Genomic DNA, 23,886 nt, shown 5'->3' on the forward strand with positions numbered 1-23,886 from the left:
GAAGCCGCAGACGGACACCTCCAAAGCCGCTGACGGACACCTCCAAAGCCGCTGACGGACACCTCCAAAGCCACAGACGGACACCTCCAAAGCCACAGACAAGGCTGGAAAGACCCCGCGCAAGGAAGCCGCAGACGGACACCCACAAGGCTGGACGGACACCGGGCAAGGCCGCAGACAGACGCCGGACAAGCCTGCCGATGGACGCAGGGCAAAAATTAAAGTTTTTATTTTTTTCCTTAAACTACCTTTCTAGGTTTGGGGTGCGCGTTATACGCCGACGCGGGGTATACCCCGATAAATACGGTAATGTTTGGGGGTTCTGAGTAATTTTCTAGCAAAAAAAATATGATTTTTACACGAAGGAGAGAAGTGCCAGAATAGGTCCGGTAGGGAAGTGGTTAAAAGTCAGCAGAAAATGTCTAATTTATGCAATTTGTGAACTGCGGCATGTCCAAATTCTGAAGGATGACTTTCCTTCATGTACATAGTTTCCGTATTTACATTTTCAGAGCAGTCTCCTTATAATAGTCGGAGCCACTCTGAATATTTATTAGGCCGACCATCATTCCCTGGAGGACCAGACCAACTTCTCTTCCTCTGGAGAGGCTTAAACTCCCGGCGGACTCCCAACAAGATAAAATAACAAATTGGAGGCTCAGTTGGAACCCTAGAAGGGTCGGGCGGCGTTGTCAGCAGGTAGACGAGGAAGAGGGGACAAGTTACTTCATTAAAAAAAGGTAAAACCATTAACACTCGGTTGATGATGATGTTGATAGTAGAACAAATTTGACAACCTGTTTCAAAAGAGGTAATGCATTACTAATTAGCCCCGGGTGCCTGTGGCCCGAAATTAATGAGCTGCTGTTATGTAAATGTCATGTTAATTAAGGGGAGTGAGAAAGCCCAATAAATCTGCAGAAGCTGGCAAAGTGGATGAACTCCCCAGCTTAATATTGTTCACACATTTCTTTTCCGAAAGTCACGCAGAACGCTGTTTATTACAGAGCGGCCAGTACATTGCCATCCCCGCCATTGACAAATCCATTTTTCTTAAGTGATCTCATTAGCGGGAGAGGCCGCAACAGACGCCTGCCAGTGCCAGCTACCTGGTTCCAAGATGACTCTGGTGGACGGGGCCCCGCCGCTCCTCGTAACGCTAGGACAGAGCGATCAGTCCAAAAAAAATGAAAAATTTCCACTGTTTGGACATTTTGTCTCTTACAAGTTCATGGTTTGCACAGTTGGGATCAGAGAAGCAAACAGAGTGTAGAATTGATGGACTATAAAGAACAGCTTTTTTTTTCAAAGCAGAACTTAACTGTATCCAAACACTAAGACCCCTTTCACACTGGGGCGTTTTTCAGGCGCTTTTGGGCTAAAAATATATCGCCTGAAAAACGGCTCCCATGCAGTCTGTGTGAGAGCCTGAGCGCTTTCACACTGAGGCGATACGCTGGCAGGACATTAAAAAGCAGCATCTATACACCGCTCCTGCCCATTCAAATAAATAGACACCACTGTCGAAGCGCCTGCAAAGCGATTCAGCATCGGCGCTACACGGGCGCTATTAACCCCTTAATAAGAAAAAATATATACTGCGCTCGTTTTAAAATATCTAAAGTGAAAAAAAAAAGCTGCAACCAAAAGATGTTATACTGCATCAAACAAATTATAAACAGAAAAAAGTCGCGCTAATTCAGCCTATAGGCGCTATGTGCTGAAACCAACATCCAAAAAAAGTTTGACAAATTAATAATATAGTGACTATAAGTGAATATACTAAAAACGATAATATAAATCAATTGAATGCATCGAATGAATGAAAAATTCATAAACAGTGGAATATGTAAAAATCAGTGTACAATCGTGAATGAACAGTAATCCAATAAAAAGTCCACCGAATGGGGAAGAAAGTTCATAATAGTCTCCCAAGTGAGAATGGTCACCAAAACATCCAAAGGAAAAAGTCATGCGAAAGGCACTTGCACCGAAATTAAATGATCTCTAAATTATAAGAGATCAAATACAGCGTGCACGATAGTATCCTTGGAACGTATCTCCAGCCCAGGATGGTCAGAGTAATGGAAGATCTCAATCAATATGGCGTCACGGAATATATATGGGAAGGAAGAAGGGACTCACATAGTGTAAAATCCTCGGGTTTAATAGGTAATAAAAGGAAATGCACTTACATCAAATCGGCAGATATAAAGCATGCAGTAAAAATAAGCCGGCCGGCTCTCAAAACATACAGCCCGTATCTTCCGGATCAGATCACAAAGCGCGGTGACGTCAGAACGTCGACCTCCCCACGTTTCGTCTCGAAGGGGACGTGGTCACGGGATACACGTCCCCTTCGAGGCGAAACGTAGGGAGGCGACGTTCTGACGTCACCGCGCTTTGTGACTGACCCGGAAGATACGGGCTGTTTGTTTTGAGAGCCGGCCGGCTTATTTTTACTGGATGCTTTATATCTGCCGATTTGATGTAAGTGCATTTCCTTTTATTACCTATTAAACCTGAGGATATTACACTATGTGAGTCCCTTCTTCCTTCCCATATATATTCCGTGATGGCATAATGATTGAGATCTTCCATTACTCTGACCATCCTGGGCTGGAGATACGTTCCAAGGATACTATGCACGCTGTATTTGATCTCCTATAATTTAGAGATCATTTAATTTCGGTAGGAGACAGTGTGTGTGAATTTTTCATTCATCCAATGCATACATTTGATTTATATTATCGTTTTTAGTATATTCAGTTATAGTCACTATATTATTCGTTTGTCAAACTTTTTTGGGGTGTTGGTTTCAGCACATAACGCCTATAGGCTATTAACCCCTTCATCGGCTGCTAGCAGGGTTAAAATCGCACTGCTAGTGGCTGAACCGCGCCGCTAAAATGACATGCTAAAACTAGCATCATTTTACCGTCAACGCCCGCCCCATTGTAAAAGCAGCCTTAAAGTAAACATGTGATCAGTTATGACACCAGCCATTTGATGGGTGACAGTTTGCTTGAAGACACCAGCAAATGTGACAGTTGGCAATCCCAGAATTCCAGGAATGTAACAGTTTTTTTAAAACCAATAAATCAATGGCTTTACAGTGCCTTGAAATTTTCCACATTTTGTCACGTTACACCCAAAAAAGTAAATTGTATTTTGGGATTTTATGTGATAGACCAACACAAAGTGGCACAAAATTGTGAAGTGGAAGGAAAATGATAAATGTTTTTCAATTTGTTTTACAAATAAATATGTGAAAAGTGTGGGGGAGGGGTACATTTGTATTTAGCCCCCTTTACTCTGATACCCCCAATTAAAATCTAGTTGAACCAATTGCCTTTAGAAGTCACATAATTAGTAAATACAGTCCACCTGTGTGTAATTTAATCTCTCAGAGGTTTGTTAGAGAACCTTAGTGAACAAACAGCAACATGAAGGCCAAGGAACACCAGACAGGCCAGGGATAAAGTTGTGGAGAAGATTAAAGTAATGTTAGGTTATAAATAAATATCCCAAGCTTTGATCATCTCACGGAGCTCTGTTCCCAACCCTTATGTGAAAATGGAAAGAGTATGACACAACTGCAAACCTACCAAGACACGGCCGTCCACCTAAACTGACCGGGCCAGGCAAGGAGAGCATTCATCAGAGAAGCTTTAGAGGTCCATAGTAACTCTGGAGGAGCTGCAGAGATCCACAGCTCAGGGGGAGTATCTGTCCGCAGGACAACTATTAGTGGTGCTCTCCACAAATCTAACCTTTATGGAAGAGTGACAAGAAGAAAGAAATTGGTGAAAGAAAGACATAAGAAGTCCTGTTTGCAGTTTGGGAGAAGCCATGTGGGGGAGGGGACACAGCAAACATGTGGAAGAAGGTGCTCTGGTCAGATGAGACCAAAGTTGAACTTTTTGGCCTAAAAGCAATACACTATGTGTGGGGGGAAAACTAACACTGCACATCACCCTGAACACACCATCCCCACCGTGAAACATGGTGGTGGCAGCATCATGTGGTGGGGATGATTTTCTTCAGCAGGGACAGGGAAGCTGGTCAGGGTTAATAGGAAGATGGATGGAGCCAAATTTAGGACAATCTTAGAAGAAAACCTTTTAGAGTCTGCAGAAGACTTGAAACTGGGGAATTGGTTCACCTTCCAGCAGGACAACGACCCTAAACATACAGCCAGAGCTACAATGATGTAGTTTAGATTAGAGATGTCCCGATACCGATACCTACACGCACAAATGCTCCCTATGCCTTTGCCGATACCTGGGATGGGAGAAGTCAGCGGGTGGAGGGCGGGAGGGGCGGAGCAGAGAGTCCTCAGGCGGGTAAGCTTGCAGCCGCATCATGATCCGATCCATCGGCGACTGGAGCCGTCACATTCGGTAAATGAAGTGACGCTCCGTGTTGCCGTTACACTGTCCGTGCTTGAAAGTCTGTGACACCCATCTTGGTACACCCTGCACTCAGCCTCAATAAAGCAAGCAGCAGACATCTTGTTACACCCAGCCCATGTAGTTCAGGCTGGGTCTAACAAGATGTCCGCTGCTGCTTTATTGAGGCCGAATGCAGGGTGTACTAAGTTGGGTGTCGCAGATGCAGCATAGAAAAATAAATCCTCTTGTGCCTATCTGTCAGTGCTCATTAGTGCTGCTTAATCAGTGTCACCTATTAGTGCCAGCCACCTGTCAGTACCATCTGTCACTGCCATCTATTAGTGCCAGTGCCTGCCCCCTGTTAGTGCCAGCCACCTGTCAGTGCCAGCCATCAGTGCCACCTGTCAGTGCCCGCCACCTGTCAGTACTCATCAGTGCTGCCTAATCAGTGCCACCTATCAGTGCTTCATATCAGTGCCACCTAATCTGTATTGTGCTTTAAAACTGTCACCTGACATTAAAAAAAAAAATATCGGTATCGGCGAGTACTTGGGGAAAATAAAGTATCGGTACTTGTACTTGGTCTTAAAAAATTGGTATCGGGACAACCCTAGTTTAGATTAAAGCCTATTCATGTGTTAGAATGACCCAGTCACAGTCCAGACCTAAATCCCATTGAAAATCTGTGACAAGACTTGAAAATTGCTGATCAGACGCTCTCCATCCAATCTGACAGAACTTGAGATATTTTACAAAGAAGAATGGGCAGAAATGCCCCTCTGTAGATGTGCAAAGCTGGTAGAGACACCCCCAAAAAGACTTGTAGAGAAAGGGGGTTCTACAAAGTATTGACTCCGGGGGGCGCCATATAAATGCCAGCCCCCCTCACACACACACTTTTCACTTATTTATTTGTAAAAAAAATAAGTCATTTATCATTCTACTCCCACTTCACAATTCTGTTCCACTTTGTGTCGGTCTATCACATAAAATCCCCAAAAAATACATTTAAGCTTTTGGTTGTAACATGAGAAAATGTGGAAAATTTCAAGGGGTATGAATACTTTTTCCAGGCACTATATAAGTGCATCTTGGTTCTCTCATACTACCAGGTCAAAGTCCCACAAATACACAGAGGAGCCTTTTTTTGTTCTCCAGCGTTGTTAATATAGCTTTTTGCATTGGCCCATTTTAATCATTTAAGACCCGGACCTTTAGGCAGCTAAAGGACCCGGCCAGTTTTTGCGATTCGGCACTGCGTCGCTTTAACTGACAATTGCGCAGTTGTGCGACGTGGCTCTCAAACAAAATTGGCGTCCTTTTTTCCCCACAAATAGAGATTTCTTTTGGTGGTATTTGATCACCTCTGCGGTTTTTATTTTTTTGCGCTATAAACAAAAATAGAGCGACAAATTTGAAAAAAAAACAATATTTTTTACTTTTTTCTATAATAAATATCCCCCCAAAATATATAAAATTATTTTTTTCCTCAGTTTAGGCCGATACGTATTCTTCTACATATTTTTGGTAAAAAAAATCGCAATAAGCGTTTATCGATTGGTTTGCGCAAAATTTATAGCGTTTACAAAATAGGGGATAGTTTTATTGCATTTTTATTTATTTATTTATTTTTTTACTACTAATGGCGCTGATCAGCGTTTTTTTTTGCGACTGCGACATTATGGCGGACACTTCGGACAATTTTGACACATTTTTGGGGCCATTGTCATTTTCACAGCAAAAAATGCATTGTTTACTGTGAAAATGACAATTGCAGTTTGGGAGTTAACCACTAGGGGGCGCTGAAGGGGCTAAGTGTCACCTCTAACTGTAGGGGGGCGGGGCTGGACGTGTGACGTCATTGATCGTGTTTCCCTATATTAGGGAACACACGATCGATGACGGCGGCACAGTGAAGAACGGGGAAGCTCTGTTTACACTCACCTCTCTCCGTTCTTCAGCTCCGGGGACCGATCGCGGGACTCCAGTGGCAATCGGGTCCGCAGGTGCCGCGGTCACGGAGCTTCGGACCGGGTCGCGGGCGCGCGCCCACGGCTGGGCACTTAAAGAGGACGTACAAGGACGTGCTTGTGCCCAGCCGTGCCATTCTGCCGACGTATATCTGCAGGAGGCGGTCCTTAAGTGGTTAAAAACGCAATTTAGGACTTCTGCACAGTCGGGTGGCTTTTTACCAAGTCCCAGGTTGGCCCGTCCAGCGTCGCAGAGCTGCATACAAAGCTTTCCCTGCACTAAAGTTCACGTTCCTACATAACACTTCCTCGACAAAAAACTTTGAGCTGAAAACAAAGGCCCAAATTCAGAAACATCTGCCTATCTTTAGGCGGGCGTAGCGTATCTGATATACGCTACGCCGCCATAACTTTGAGAGGCAAGTCCTGTATTCAGAAAGAACTTGCGCCTAAAGTTACGGCGGCGTAGCGTATATTGGCCGGCGTAAGCCCGCGTAATTCAAAATAGGCTGGTAGGGGGCGTGTTGTATGCTAATTAGCCGTGATCCCATGTAATTGACGTTCTTAACGAACGGCGCATGCGCCGTCCGTGAAAATATCCCAGTGCGCATGCTCCAAATTACGCCGCAAATAGTCAATGCTTTAGACATGAACGTAACTTACGCACAGCCCTATTCGCGGACGACTTACGCAAACGGCGCAAAATTCGACGCTGGCCCAACGTCCATTCCTAACATTGGCTACGCCTCATAGAGCAAGGGTAACTATAAGCCATAAAAAGCCTTACGTAAACGACGTAAAAAAATGCGCCGGGCGCACGTACGTTTTTGAATCGGCGTATCTAGCTCATTACCATATTCGATGCGTAAATCTACGGAAGCGCCACCTAGCGGCCAGCGTAAATATGCAACTTCGTTACGACGGCGTAAGAGACTTAACGCCGCTCATATCTAGACAACTGTGAGGCGTATCTGATTCTATGAATCAAGCGCCGAGTTGCGACGGCCCGCATTCGGAGTTACGACGGCGTATCTGGAGATAAGAGACTTACGCCGCTCGTATCTAGGCAACTGTGAGGCGTATCTGATTCTATGGATCAGGCCCGGAGTTACGACGAATCTGGGCCAAAGGCTTTAAATCTTTCTACACAACGAAGCGTAAGACGACGCATGCCTTCTTCCTCCTTTTTGTTCTATCTGCTAAATGAAAATATTTTTAGTTGAAGGTCATACTTGTTTCGCATCCCCAGTACCGAAAGAGTCAACTCACGCCGGCGTTGTTAAACAGCGGCCTTAATTTGTCTCCCTGTTTGAAACGCCGTCCAATTATCAAAGCTGCAACAGAGAAGCAGTTACTAAGGCTATCCATTTATCTTAACCCGTCCTCGGTAAAAAATCTGTGCTTCACGCTTATGCCGTGAATACATTGAATTGGCCCGTTGGCTTAACAAGATCTCTTGAGAGCGCGTACGTGACGTGGGGGAGCGATGGACCCGCTGGATGGGCGCCAGAATTGATTTGCAGGCTGGCTTAAAAAAAATAAAAATACTGCAAGAAAAGAGAGAAAAGTCCGACCTGCAAAACTGCGAGGACCCCCCTGGGAACCGAGTTTGTCTATAGACTAATTTTATTAAACGTTGGAAGAAATTCTCTTCTCCTCGGCGTGCCGTCCTGGGGCGCTCCAGCTGCACGGTTTAGCCAAGAGCAGGACTGAATATTCGTGGCCTTTGTCAATAAATGTAATAAAGGGATTCATTTGGCTATATAATGTGGAGTGTATCTCATTAAAGTGTCAGCGTTTTATTTGTGGTGTATCTTGGGGGACGTTGTGGTGATATATGGAGCGTCTCTGTGTCATGGCGGAAGGAAATGCTTGAACACTAATGAAAGATATGGGATAAACAGACACTGCAGGGCTATCTTTGGATTGGGCAATAGGTCTGACATATCTGGCCCAGCGTGTCGGATGTTATTTGTAGGCATACCAGTGCTGAGCAAGGCTTGGCACCATCTCAGAGATTCCGAAACATCTCTGCGGATTCTCTGGCCTTCAGAACTTGGTGTTCCGTTTCACCCTTCCAGGTCGATTTTTGAAGAACAGAATACTTTCTTGTGCGTTTATAGACGCTCTTTGTGGCCTTGTCCTTTAAGCACTTAGGGCCAGATTCACGTAGACTAGCGGCGGCGTAACGTATCGTAGATACGTTACACCGCCGCAAGTTTTCATCGCAAGTGCCTCATTCACAGAGCACTTGCAATGAAAACCTACGCCGGCGTAAGCCCGCGTAATTTAAATGGGCGTGTGCCATTTAAATTAGGCGCGCTCCCGCGCCGGACCTACTGTGCATGCTCCGTTTCGAAATTCCCGCCGCGCTTTGCGCGCCGTGACGTCATTTTTTCGAACGGCGACGCGCGTAGCGTAATTCCGTATTCCCGGACGGCTTACGCAAACAACGTTATTTTTAAAATTTCGACGCGGGAATGACGGCCATACTTTATACAGCAATACGTTTGCTGTGTAAAGTTAAGGCACCAAAACCGATGACTAACTTTGCGACGGGAAACTAGACTAGCGGCGGCGTAGCGAACGCGAAAATCCGTCGTAATTCGCCGTAACTCCTAATTTGCATACCCGACGCTGGTTTACGACGCGAACTCCCCCCAGCGGCGGCCGCGGTACTGCATCCTAAGATCCGACAGTGTAAAACAATTACACCTGTCGGATCTTATGGATATCTATGCGTAACTGATTCTATGAATCAGCCGCATAGATACTCTTGAGAGATACGATGGAGTATCTGAGATACTCCGTCGTATCTCCGCTGTGAATCTGGCCCTTAAAGCGGATGTCCGCTGAAAAAAAATAATTAAAAGCCAGCAGCTACAAATACTGAAGCTGCTGACTTTTAATATCAGCACACTTACCTGTCCTTGAGTCCAGCGCCGTCCGCAGCAGAGGACGAGCGATCGCTCGTCACTCTGCTGCCCCCCCCCGCCGCCATCCTCGGTGAGGGAATGTCAGGTCACCTGTGGCCAGGTGACAAGTGCACCCCGTTGGGATCAGGGATGCACCACAGGGTAGTGAACCCTATGGCCGACTGCTGCGATTAGAGAGGAAGCGTGAACCCAAGATCGCCAGGGCGCGGAGTCTAAGACCCAGCTTTGTGTTCACCAGAGCCTCTAGTGGTGAGGATGGCCTTCGCCGCAGCCGGATCCAGGTCGCGACCCCTGGGATCCCCTAGGTCACGCTCCGCAGGGAGAGAGGGGAAGCAGCAAGCAGGACAAGCGGTAGTGATGGGTAAGCCGAGGTCAGGGCAACAGGCAGACAGGGGTAACCGAGGGACAGGCAAAAGGTCAGGATCACAGGCAAACAGGAGAAGTCAGGGACGAGCCAAAAATGGTACACAGGAAGATAATCTTAGCACACTGCAGACAGGAACTTAAGCAAACAACTTGGTTAAACAAAGCAGACTAGCAGTGCAGTGGTTAATATAGGCTTCCTGGGGTGGAGCCATACAGGGAGGAAGGTGATAAAAGACAGTCAGAAGGAGGGTCAGGCCTCTAATGAACACATGAGACAGGTAAGCTGCCAGACTTTATTGCATATCCATGACAGGGAACCAGGAAGTGAAGCGCTCCGGCTTCACTGCCTGGTGCCCTACGACGCATGCGCGAGTTGCGTTACGCCTGACGATTGGCTCCCGCTGTGTACTGGGAGCAGAGTGTTCCCAGAACACAACAGGGGACTGGAGGTGACGTCATGCCCGCAGTCTGCCCGAGACTGTGTGGCCGGAAGTGGGTGCAAATACCTGTCTTTAGACAGGTATCTGCACCCCCCTCCCCCCTGAAAGGTGTCAAATGTGACACCGGAGGGAGGGAGGGTTCGGATAAGCGGGAGTTGCACTTTAGGGTGAAGCTCCGCTTTAAGACCCGGACCAATATGCAGGTTAAGGACCTGGCCCCTTTTTGAGATTCGGCACTGCGTCGCTTTAACTGACAATTGCGCGGTCGTGCGACGTGGCTCCCGAACAACATTGGCGTCCTTTTTGCCCCACAAATAGAGCTTTATTTTGGTGGTATTTGATCACCTCTGCGGTTTTTATTTTTTGCGCTATAAACAAAAATAGAGCGACAGTTTTGAAAAAAAATTCAATATTTTTTACTTTTTGCTATAATAAATATCCCCCAAAAATATAAAAAAAACTTTTTTCCTCAGTTTAGGCCGATACGTATTCTTCTACTTATTTTTGGTAAAAAAAATCGCAATAAGCGTTTATTGATTGGTTTGCGCAAAAGTTAAAGCGTTTACAAAATTGGGGATAGTTTTATGGCATTTTTATTAATAATTTTTTTTACTAGTAATGGCGGCGATCAGCGATTTTTTTTCATGACTGCGACATTATGGCGGACACATCGGACACTTTTGGGACCATTGTCATTTTCACAGCGAAAATTGCTATAAAAATAACGTAATTTTCTCGGCTCGTCGTAGTGTTGTACGTCACCGGCGTTCTTGATGGTGGAAAGTTCAGAGAACTTGTGTGTGACCGTGTGTATGCAAGCCAAGCTTGAGCGGAATTCCGTCGGAAAAACCATCCAAGGTTTTTCCGACGGAAAATCCGATCGTGTGTACGCGGCATTAGGCCTTTTCTCAATAATGGTAGTTGATCTGATATTACAATGTTCTCTCTGTTGGTTGTTTTGTGATCGACATTTCCCACACACTGAATGTTTTCTCTTCAGATCAATAAACAATCTACTGATGCACCCCCAGATCCATACCCAGATCCATACCCAGATCCATACCCAGATCCTTACCCAGATCCTTACCCAGATCCCCAGATCCTTACCCAGATCCTTACCCAGATCCATACCCAGATCCTTACCCAGATCCTTACCCAGATCCTTACCCAGATCCATACCCAGATCCATACCCAGATCCATACCCAGATCCATACCCAGATCCATACCCAGATCCCCAGATCCTTACCCAGATCCTTACCCAGATCCTTACCCAGATCCATACCCAGATCCATACCCAGATCCATACCCAGATCCATACCCAGATCCATACCCAGATCCTTACCCAGATCCTTACCCAGATCCTTACCCAGATCCCCACCCAGATCCTTACCCAGATCCTTACCCAGATCCTTACCCAGATCCATACCCAGATCCATACCCAGATCCATACCCAGATCCATACCCAGATCCTTACCCAGATCCATACCCAGATCCATACCCAGATCCATACCCAGATCCATACCCAGATCCATACCCAGATCCATACCCAGATCCATACCCAGATCCTTACCCAGATCCTTACCCAGATCCAGCATCTATACTTTTATCTAGCCTTTATTTCTACGTTCGCATTGAATTGATTAGAATCTTTTCTGTGAACATCGGACCCCGCTCTGAACTTCACAGCCTCAGAGCAAATTTTGAGCACTTGTGCAATTGTTTGTTGGAGAAACGTAGTCATTTCCTTTTGGAATATAAATGTCCCCGCCGTTCCTAAGGTTAGGCCAAGATAAGTGTTCTGCTTGTGAGCACTTAACATTTAAATGTTTAGAAAAACACATTTTAACATTTTATATAACAAAGATGTGCCATGAACTACACACTAATAAAAGACCTTATTGTCATTTTCATCTAGTCGGGTACAAAGAGAATTTTATTTTTATTTTTTTGCTTTTTTTTGATCCATTAACCACTTAAGACCCGGACCAAAATGCAAGTAACGGACCCGGACAGTTTTTGCGATTCGGCATTGCGTCGCTTTAACTGACAATTGCGCGGTCGTGCGACGTGGCTCTCAAACAATTGGCGTCCTTTTTTCCCCACAAATAGAGCTTTCTTTTGGTGGTATTTGATCACCTCTGCGGTTTTTATTTTTTGCGCTATAAACAAAAATAGAGCGAGAGTTTTGAAAAAAATGCAATATTTTTTCCTTTTTGCTATAATAAATATCCCCCAAAAATATAAAAAAAAAACGTTTTTTTTTACTCAGTTTAGGCCGATGCGTATTCTTTTACCTATTTTTGGTAAAAAATCGCAATAAGCGTTTATCGATTGGTTTGCGCAACATTTATAGGGGCAGATCCACGTAGAACGGCACATATATCCGCCGGGCGTAGCGTAGAAACACTACGCCGCCGTAATTTTTTTTTTTATTTTTTTTCGAATCCTCAAAGAATTCGCACCGTAAGTTACGGCGGCGTAGTGTATCTTTGGCGGCGTAAGGGCGCGGAATTCAAATGGATGTGATGGGGGAGTGTTTTATGTAAATACGTTGTGACCCGACGTAAACAACGTTTTTTTTTTAACGGCGCATGCGCCGTCCGTGGGGGTATCCCAGTGCGCATGCTCGAAATTAAACCGGAACAAGCCAATGCTTCCGACGGTGACGTCATTCTACACAAATCCCTATTCGCGAACGACTTATGCAAACGACGTAAAAAAATCAAAATTTGACGCGGGAACGACGGCCACACTTAACATTGAGTACGCCTCATAATAGCAGGGGTAACTATACGCCGGAAAAAGCCGAACACAGACGACGTAAAAAAATGCGCCGAACGTACGTTTGTGGATCGCCGTAACTAGCTAATTTGCATACTCAACGCGGAATTCGACGGAAACGCCACCTAGCGGCCGGCGGAAAAAATGCATCTACGATTCGACGGCGTACTAAGACGTACGCCTGTCGGATCGATCCGAGATGCAGTCGTATCTTGTTTTGTAGATACAAAACAAAGATACAACGCGGGAAATTTAAAATTACGTGGCGTATCAATAGATACGCCGGCGTAATTCTTTTGTGGATCTGCCCCATAGTGTTTACAAAATAGGGGATAGTTTAATTGCATTTTTATTAATAATTTTTTTTTTACTACTAATGGCGGCGATCAGCGTTTTTTTTTTTCATGACCGCGACATTAAGGTGAACACATCGGACAATTTTGACACATTTTTGGGACAATTGTCATTTTCACAGCAAAAAATGCTATAAAAATGCATTGTTTATTGTGAAAATGACAATTGCAGTTTGGGAGTTACCCACTAGGGGGCGCTGAAGGGGTTAAGTGTGACCTCATATGTGTTTCTAACTGTAGGGGGCGGGGCTGGACGTGTGACATCATTGATCGTTTTTCCCTATATCAGGGAACACACGATCAATGACGGCGCCACAGTGAAGAACGGGGAAGCTGTGTTTACACACACCTCTCCCCGTTCTTCAGCTCCGGGGACCGAACGCGGGACTCCAGCGGCGATCGGGTCCCGCGGCCGTGTTCCCGGAGCTTTGCACCGGGGTCGCGGGCGGCACTTAAAGAGGACGTACAGGTATGTGCTTGTGCCCAGCCGTGCCATTCTGCTGACGTATATCTGCAGGAGGCGGTCCTTAAGTGGTTAAATAAGGTTCATGTAAAATATTCAGTGACATTTCAGAGAAGAGACAGTCTTTCCCAGTCATTTCTGGTTGTAGAGCAATTTGATGATGATGACATGTGAAAACAATGTGCTAAAATTATATTTTTTCACGGATTTAAAGGATAAAGTTTACTTTGAAAAAATGTACCAAACCAGGGCAGTACCAATCACTAGAGTCATTCTGAGGGAGACATTTTTGACAATTACACTCTGGCCTCAGTTAATTCTCCATGGAAGGATCACCAGCAGGAGGAATGAGGTCCTGATTCCTCTATATAGATCTTTATATCACTAGAGGGATCACAAGCAGGAGGAATGAGGTCCTGATTCCTCTATATAGATCTTTATATCACTAGAGGGGTCACCAGCAGGAGGAAGGAGGTCCTGATTCCTCTATATCGATCTTTATATCACTAGAGGGGTCACCAGCAGGAGGAAGGAGTCCTGATTCCTCTATATCGATCTTTATATCACTAGAGGGGTCACCAGCAGGAGGAAGGAGTTCCTGATTCCTCTATATATATCTTTATATCACTAGAGGGGTCACCAGCAGGAGGAATGAGGTCCTGATTCCTCTATATAGATCTTTATATCACTAGAGGGGTCACCAGCAGGAGGAAGGGGGTCCTGATTCCTCTATATAGATCTTTATATCACTAGAGGGGTCACCAGCAGGAGGAAGGAGGTCCTGATTCCTCTATATAGATCTTTATATCACTAGAGGGGTCACCAGCAGGAGGAAGGGGGTCCTGATTCCTCTATATAGATCTTTATATCACTAGAGGGATCACCAGCAGGAGAAGGAAGTCCTGATTCCTCTATATAGATCTTTATATCACTAGAGGGATCACCAGCAGGAGAAGGAAGTCCTGATTCCTCTATATAGATCTTTATATCACTAGAGGGATCACCAGCAGGAGAAGGAAGTCCTGATTCCTCTATATAGATCTTTATATCACTAGAGGGGTCACCAGCAGGAGGAAGGGGGTCCTGATTCCTCTATATAGATCTTTATATCACTAGAGGGGTCACCAGCAGGAGGAAGGAGGTCCTGATTCCTCTATATCGATCTTTATATCACCAGCAGGAGGAAGGAGGTCCTGATTCTTCTATATAGATCTTTATATCACTAGAGGGGTCACCAGCAGAAGGAAGCAGGTCCTGATTCCTCTATATAGATCTTTAGATCACTAGAGGGGTCACCAGCAGGAGGAAGGGGGTCCTGATTATTTATAGGAACATGCTGGTCTTAATAGTTGGGTTGAAGAACCCCTGTATGACCTCCTCATCCTTTAGCTATATAAAATCTTTGGACTTGTTCCATAAGTGGTCACTGTGATGAAATCTCACCGATCTCACCGATCACGTGTTTTTGGGGTAATTAAGCTCCCCTAGTCCATTAATTAGGTGATATAAATGCTGCCGTCCCCTTCCCTTGTCGGCGGTGAAGTAATGGAGATTCAGGTGAGGTTATCTTTAGGGAGGGCCCGGCGAAATCGCACAGCGTGAACATTAATAATGAACGGCGTCGGTCTCCTCGCCAGAAATAAACTCCGCGCCCTCCCGCTGCTTCATTAGGCAATTTGCATTACAAATCTGGCGCTTCTCTCATCGCAGAAGCTTCAGAGACCCGCTAATCCGCCAGATTGTTTAACGGGGAGCTGCAGAGGCGGCGGATAAACATTGTCTATTCTCAGTCTGCGTTTATCAGAGGCATATACAATGGTTGCATGTGAAATCAGACTCCTCCGTCTGTCACTTATGTCTTCAAACTATTCAGAAGCTCACTTGTAAATGTATACTGTAGTATAGTACGATCAAGTCGGGGGAGGAAAGTGGGGAGGGGGAGGAAAGTGGGGGGGGGGATACTCCAAAACCTACTCATCAGGCTCTGCAAGGGTATTTTTTCTGTCTTATCTTGGAGAGGATTAAGCTCTGCGATGTTCACAAAACATTTAAATAGTGTCAAGTGACTTTCTTAGTGCCCGAGAGTACTGGTGGTGTCTTTAACCACTTCGATACCGGACACTTTCACCCCCTTCCTGCCCAGGCCAATTTTTTCAGCTTTCACCGCTGTCCCACTTTAAATGACAATTGCACAGTCATGCAATTGATGCCAATCAGTGCCCATCACAAATACCTGCCAGTGCCTCCCTAGCAGTGATGCCCATCAGTGCCATCTATCAGTGTCCATCAGTGCCGCCTATGAGTGCCTATCAGTGCCCATCAGTGTCTCATTTCAGTGCCACCTCATCAGTGCCATCTATCAGTGTCCATCAGTGCCGCCTATGAGTACCCATCAGTGTCTCATTTCAGTGCCACCTCATCAGTGCCCATAATTGCAGACTCATCATTACCCATCAGTGAAGGAGAAAACTTACTTCACGTATATACTCGAGTATAAGCCGACCCGAATATAAGCCGAAGCACCTAATTTTACCACCAAAAAAATGGGAAAACTTATTGACTCGAGTATGAGCCTAGGGTGTCCATCTGCATGCCTCACTGTGTTCATGCCTCACTGTGTCCATGGCTCACCGTGTCCATGCCTCACTGTGCCCATGGCTCACTGTGCCCGTGGCTCACTGTGCCCGTGGCTCACTGTGCCCATGGCTCACTGGGCCCATGCCTCACTGTGTTCATGCCTCACTGTGTCCATGGCTCACCGTGTCCATGGCTCACCGTGTCCATGCCTCACTGTGCCCGTGGCTCACTGTGCCCGTGCCTCACTGTGCCCATGGCTCACTGGGCCCATGCCTCACTGGGCCCATGCCTCACTGGGTCCATGACGAGACATGTCTATTAACATGGGAGTCTATGGAGGGGGTGCCCAGATTTGAAAAATCGGTGCTCCCCAGCCGTAGGTTCCCCAGACAACAAACTTTGCACACTTGTAGTTGAGAAATAGGGCTACATGTGTGCAAAGTTCCGGGTCCAGGAGAACTAAGACCGGTCAGTACCAGGTCCCCAAAAATTACTGGAGAAATTCGTTTAACATGGGAGTCTATGGAAAAGGTGCCCGGCTTTGAAAAATCAGTGCTCCCCGGCTGTAGGTCCCCCAGACAACAAACTTTGCACACTTGTAAAGGAAGAGTGGGGCTCATGTGTGCCAAGATTGGGGTCCAGGGGACCTACGACCGGCTAGTAACGGGTCCCCAAAGTCACTGGATAAATGACCATTTAACATGGGAGTCTATGGAAGGGGTGCCCGGCTTTGAAAAATCGGTGCTCCCCGGCCGTAGGTCCCCCTGACAACAAACTTTGCACACTTGTAGAGGAGAAATGGGGCTACATGTGTGCCAAGTTTAGGATCCAGGCCAGCCGGTACCGGCCCCCCAAAGTCCAGGAGATCAGGCGCAAAAAGGTGACTCGAGTATAAGCCGAGGGGGGTATTTTCAGCACAAAAAACGTGCTGAAAAACTTGGCTTATACTCGAGTATATACGGTATTTACAACATCTTATAACAGAGACAAGAAAAACTTACATTTTTTTCAAAATCTTCGGTCTTTTTTTATTTTTAATTTTTTTTTTAGCAAATAAAAACTGCAGAGGTGATCAAATACCACCAAAATAAATCTATATTTGTGGGAACAAAATAAAAAAAGGGTAGTTTGGGTACAGTGTAGCATGACCGCGTAATTGTCATTTAAACAGCGCCGAAAGCTGAAAACTGGCCTGGGCAGAAAGGGGGGAAAGTGTCTGGTATTGAAGTGGGTAAAGCTATGTGCCGCGGCTGTGGCTCCTGTGCTCATGCATGGGAGTGACATCATCGCGGCTCGCCCATTCAAGTGTCCGGAGCCCGCGAACCCGGAAAGAAGACCGGGTGAAAATGGAAGCCCTGTCAGTGGTGACAGCGTGCCCCTGGAGGGCTTTTTTTTTTTTTAAGACTTTAACCACTTCCCGACCGCCGCATGTAGATATACGTCGGCAGAATGGCACGTACAGGCACATTGGCTTACCTGTACGTCCCTGCCTAGACGTGGGTCGGGGGGTCCGATCGGGACCCCCCCGCTACACGCGGCTGTCGGGCTCCCTCGGGGAGCGATCGCGACGGCGTGGCTAGAAACAAGCCGCTCCGTCGCGATCGCTCCCCGGAGCTGAAGAACGGGGAGAGCCGTATGTAAACACGGCTTCCCCGTGCTTCACTGTGGCGGCGCATCGATCGAGTGATCCCTTTTATAGGGAGACTCGATTGATGATGTCAGTCCTACAGCCACACCCCCCTACAGTTGTAAACACACACTAGGTGAACCCTAACTCCTACAGCGCCCCCTGTGGTTAACTCCCAAACTGCAACTGTCATTTTCACAATAAACAATGCAATTTAAATGCATTTTTTGCTGTGAAAATGACAATGGTCCCAAAAATGTGTCAAAATTGTCCGAAGTGTCCGCCATAATGTCGCAGTCACGAAAAAAATCGCTGATCGCCGCCAATAGTAGTAAAACATTTTTTTTTATAACAATACAATAAAACTATATCCTGTTTTGTAAACGCTATAAATTTTGCGCAAACCAATCGATAAACGCTTATTGCCTTTTTTTTTACCAAAAATATGTAGAAGAATACGTATCGGCCTAAACAGAGGAAAAACATTTTTTTTATATATTTTTGGGGGATATTTATTACAGCAAAAAGTAAAAAATATTGCATTTTTTTCAAAATTGTCGCTCTATTTTTGTTTATAGCGCAAAAAATATAAACCGCAGAGGTGATCAAATACCACCAAAAGACAGCTATTTGTGGGAAAAAAGAACGCTAATTTTGTTTGGGAGCCACGTCGCACGACCGCGCAATTGTCTGTTAAAGCGACGCAGTGCCGAATCGCAAAACCTGGCCTGGGCATTTAGCTGCCTAAAGGTCCGGGGCTTAAGTGGTTAATTTCTGTTTTATAACTTTTCTAATCCTTTGTAAACCATGATAATGTAGCATTAAAAATGCATAAAATTGAAAAAAAATAATAGACTACTGTTTCTTTTTAGGCAAACGAAATGTGATTGGCATATGGAATATTGATCGGTCAGTTGTGACTCTATATTGATTTTTTGTGTCTCTTGGTTTCAGGTGGGCCCTGCACAGACACAGTTCACGTCTCTTTAACCACGCCGACCAAAAGATCCTGCGACACAGGTAAGAGGCGGAGCCGGCTCCTTTTTTGTTTGATCGAATTTAGACTTGTAAACCCAGCAAAGTGGCCACCCTCAGGTGATACTCAGAGATGAAAACAAATCCTCCTACATAAGTTGCACCTGTTTACCCGCTGTCGTCTCTTCTCTACAGCCATTCAAAATGCAGAATTTATAAAGCTTGTCTAAAAATTCAGAAAAAAAAGGGGGGCGGAGAGCTAAAGTTACACTCTGCAGAGTTCAGTGAGAAGAGCTCCGAGAGCTGGATATACATAAAAACGGGATTAGATATTAGATGCAAAAATCATGAGATAAAAAGAAATGACCTAGGCATTGGCAGGGGCGACGCGTTTCACACGGCTGGCGTGCTTCGTCTAAACCAGTGGTCTCCAAACTGCGGCCCGAGGGACGGATGTGGCCCTCTGCTTGCCTTTTTCTGGCCCTTTGGGTACTGTTCCTCCCACTGATACAAGACACTATTCTGCCACCAACAATGGGGCATCATTTCTTCCACTGACACCAAAAATGGGGTGCTGTTCCTCCCTATGATACCAAGGACTGGGCACTGTTCCTCCCCCTAATACCAAATGTGGCAATGCTTACTCCCACTGATGCCAGGAAAATTTCCACCCCTGCTGGCCATAGTCCGGCCCTCCTAGAGTCTGAAGGACATTAAACCGACCCTTTGTTTAGAATATTTGGAGACCTCTGATCTAAACTCTGAGAGCTGATTGGAGGGAAGAGACACACCCCCCTCTATACAACACACAGGAACAGAGCTGAGGTGGTCAATCACAGACTGTGTGCTGGAGCTCCTCCCCTGTCACTTTTATTTCTCTTGGTGTCAGGAAAACTTTGTCAGAAGTGACTCATGCAGAAACCAGATGAAAGGAGGCAGCGGACAGATATGACACTTAGTGCTCTGGATTGAGACAAGTACTGATTGCTGATCACAGGGAACAGTAGATCCCAGACATGTCACTAGGCAGAACAGGGGAATGCCTTGTTTACAAAGGCATCCCCCCTGTTCTACCTTTGCCGACCGCAATCGCGGGCCGCCCGGGAACATCGAGTTCCTGGGACCCGCTGGCGCACTCGCGAGGCACGTGGGTTGTTATCTACATGTGGTGAAAATTTCATGTTATTAGCACCTTTAGAAATATATTTACTGAGAAAAATGGCGATGTGTTCAATACTTATTTCTCTTCCGTTCATGGACGGACACAGCAGCATCTGACCTTAGGGTATTATCCTCCTTTCTAGGAGATTGACTAGGCAGAAAAACAGCATGTTAAGTGTTAAACACTCCACACAGTACAGTACCTCCCAGGGGGCGGTTCCCCCGGGTACATCCCCCACTCTCTGCTCTGCAGCCCCAGATTTTTTCTGCCTAGCAAAGGAGATGACATGGCTCCTCTGGGCCCATGTGCTCTGGGGATTTATTTTTTTGTAATTTTCTTGCTTTTCTTTTGTTTTCCTGCATTTTTGGATCCTGAAATCTACAATCAACTGCCGATTGGGTCCTCGATCCTTGAAGTCCCCCCAAGTTCGGCCATCGAGCGTGTGCCAGCCTTTAGCTACGAGCTGGGCGGTCCACGACATGCCCCGTTGCTCCAGGGGTGGCCGGTGAGCTATACGCTCCAGGGCACACATATGACTTTGCTCTATGTTCGTGTCACAGTGTGCCGCACCGACTGCCATGCCGTAACTGCGTGGACGTTGTTTCTGTCCGGGATGCCTCCGGGCGGTGGTCACAGGACGGGTAAGTAGCAGTCCCCTTGCTTTGGCATGGTGGTGCGGCTGGTGAATTCCTGGGGAGGTCGCTCGGGGGTCCGCCCTGCTTTCCTCTCTCCCTTCCTCTCCCCACGTTCTGGGTGGCGGTGTCGGGCCGTGAGGTGGGGGGTCCACCTGGGGGGCTCCATCCAGTGGCTGGGGGCTGTGTCTGCTTGGGGGTGCTGTTTTGCTGCCGTGTGTGCGGGGGGGGGCCTTTCACTGTATGTGTGTTTTTTACTGCAATCGCGGCCGCCATTTTGGCGGCGCCGGGCACCTTTATTGGAGATCGGCAGCCATTTTCTTGTAGCCCACATGCTCTTTTTGCATGTCGGCGGCCATTTTGGAATGGGTTTTTGCCTCTAGTGGCTGAAAACATGGCGCGAACGGCTCCAGCATACTTCCTGAGGGACGGCACAGCACGGAGCAGCGCTCTGGGGCAGACAGCAGCAGTACAGGCCTGATTGGGTGGGGGGTCCCCTGTTCTCTTCTGCGGCCGGGAGGGTGGCCTGTCGGTCTTGCATTCCAAGGGTGGCAAAAGGGTGGGTCAGCATGGCGTCCGAACCGGATTCTTCTCCCCCAGACATGCCAGAGTTAACCCTTAGTGCCTGCGGCCTCTGTGAATGCTATGACGGCAGTCCTAGAGGCGTTTGTTGCCAGGATTGAAGCGGCGTGTGGCCAGAGGGGGGGTAAAAAGCGCCCCCTCCCCCCGCCTTCTTCTGGGGATGCCTCTGACACGGAATCGGGCCCAGCTACTGCTCCCGGCCCTGGTTCCGAGGTGTCAGAGGATGCAGGCCTAGTCCACACGGACAGTGAGGATGACTCTGCATCAGGGTCCGCGCATGATAGGGCGCTAGTGGGAGCTCTTATCACTGCGGTGCGGGATACTCAGGAAATTGAGGATTCGGCGGAGACATCAGAGATGTCAGTTCCTTTTGGGTTCCGCAAGCCGGCCCGCACTGTAAAAGTGTTTCCTTGTGTTCCTTATCTGGAATAAAAATTGTACAAGGAATGGGATCGGTCGCAAAAGTTTTTTTCTGTTCCAAAATGCTTTGCGGTCCGTTATCCTTTTGAGGAGGACTTCCTGAAAAAGTGGACCTCTCTCCTCCATCAGTGGACTCCCCTGTGTCCAGACTGAACAAAGCTACCATGTTACCTGTGGAGGGGGCTCCCGCTTTCAAGGACCCCGCAGATAGGAGAGTTGAGGCTGTGGCTTGCTCCAAGTTCACGGTGGTGGGGTCGGCGGTGAGACCGGTCTTGGCCAGGACTCTAGTGTCACAGACACTTACTGAACGGGCAAAGTTGTTGCTTCAGGAGTTGGAGGAGCAACAAGCCGCTCCGGACTGTGTGGCGCTGGCCGACCAGTTGGTGCAGGGCCTAAAATTTGTCTGTGAGTCAGCCCTGGATACGCTTCCCTTGCTCTCCAGGGCCTCGGCCTACGTGGTGGTGTTGCACCACCTTGTCTGGCAGAAGTGTTGGTCTGCAGACCAGTCTTCTAAGAAGGCCTTGGTGGGCTTACCCTTTAAGGGTGAAAGGCTTTTTGGGGCTTCTCTAGATTACATCATAAAAGATGCCAAGGCAGGTAAGAGCACTCTGCTCCCACAATCTGGTAAAGGTAAGGAGCCTCGCTGTAGGCAGGGGCCCTCCTTTACCGGCCCAATCGTTTTTTTCATCCGCCCGGTGCGGCAGGTAAATGCTCCCAGGGCGCTAAGGCGCCCGCTGAAGGACAAAAGCGCCCCTGGTTCCGCAAGCCTGCAGACAAACCTGCTTCAGCATGAAGGTCTGCCCCCACCCGTCTCTGGGGTGGGGGGCCGGCTTCGCGAATTCGTGGCTCGGTGGATGTCTCTTCATTCCGACCGGTGGTTTTGCGAAGTAGTTTCCTCGGGGTACAAGATAGTTTCTCTCTTGTCTGCCAAACCGATTTTTTTCTTCCAACCTCCAGCTTCCTCTGGGTCGTCGGGGGGCCCTGTTTGGGGCTGTTCAGGATCTGCTGGTCAGGGGGGTGATCCTGCCGGTTCCTTTACTGGAACGGTTTCAGGGGTTTTACTCCAATCTGTTTGTAGTTCCCAAGAAAGAAGGGACCCGTCCAATCCTGGATCTCAAGGCCCTCAACTGTTTTGTCAGAGTGCAAAAGTTCAGGATGGAGTCGGTTCGCTCTGTAATAGCGGCACTCCATCAAGGGGACTTCCTGGCATCCTTGGATATCAAGGACGCGTATTTGCATATCCCCATATGCGCAAAGCACCAGAGATTTCTGCGCTTTGCGGTCGGGGAGGACCACTTTCAATTTGTGGCCCTCCCTTTTGGCCTGGCTTCGGCGCCAAGGGTTTTCACCAAGGTGCTCGCTCCGATTCTGGCCCTGCTGAGGCAGCGTGGGATCGCTATTGTAATATACCTGGATGATCTTCTGAGAGCTTCTTCAAGCTCAGAGTTAGAGGTGGATGTGTCTATCACCTGCCAGACCCTCCGGGAATTTGGTTGGCTGCTAAATGTTCAGAAGTCGGTGTTGGTACTGTCTCAGCATCTGGAATACCTGGGGTTGGTCCTTGGTTCCTTGGAGGCGAGATTTTTTCTTCCCACGGAGAAACTACAGACACTGCAAACTGCGGTGAGGCGGTTGGCGACCCAGAAGTGGTCGTCGCTTAGCTTTTGCATGCGAGTTCTGGGTCTGATGGTGGCCTCCTTCGAGGCGGTTCCGTATACTCAATATCACACTCGTGTGTTACAGAGAGAAATTCTGTCGCGTTGGGACAAGCTCTCTTCGTCTCTGGATTACCAAGTCTGGGTGAGTCGCCTGGTCAGGTCCTCCCTAGTGTGGTGGCTGACGTCTCCGGTGCTTCGGGCCGGGAAGTCGTTCTTGCCGTGCCATTGGACGGTGGTCACGACGGATGCCAATCTCTCTGGCTTGGGGAGAGTTTGGGGTGTTCAGTCAGCCCAGGGGCGCTGGACTCAGGATGGGTCCCGCCTACCGATCAATGTCCTGGAACTCCGGGCGATCAGGCTGTGCCTCTCCAAGTGGTCTCTGAAACTGCAGGGCCGCCTGGTCAGGATTCAGGAGGACAACGCCACGGCTGTGACGTATGTCAATCATCAAGGGGGCACACGGAGCTCGGCTGCAGCGCCGGAAGTCGTTCACATCCTCCGTTGGGCCGAAAAGAGCGTTCCGGCTCTTTCGACCGTTTACATTCTGGG

The 23,886-nt window shown here is 47.5% G+C and overlaps 1 protein-coding gene across 1 annotated transcript in view; it reads left to right on the top strand.

Annotated features, from left to right (window-relative positions):
• ZFAND3 (zinc finger AN1-type containing 3) overlaps positions 1–23,886 on the top strand; it is a 264,478-nt gene that overhangs the window by 188,351 nt on the left and 52,241 nt on the right. The window contains exon 4 of the mRNA XM_040351809.1: positions 18,863–18,928. Coding sequence (XP_040207743.1) covers positions 18,863–18,928 — 66 coding nt within the window. The remainder of the gene's footprint in view (positions 1–18,862; positions 18,929–23,886) is intronic.

The sequence above is a fragment of the Rana temporaria genome, chromosome 4, assembly GCF_905171775.1.
Source record: "Rana temporaria chromosome 4, aRanTem1.1, whole genome shotgun sequence".
Lineage (NCBI taxonomy): Eukaryota > Metazoa > Chordata > Amphibia > Anura > Ranidae > Rana > Rana temporaria.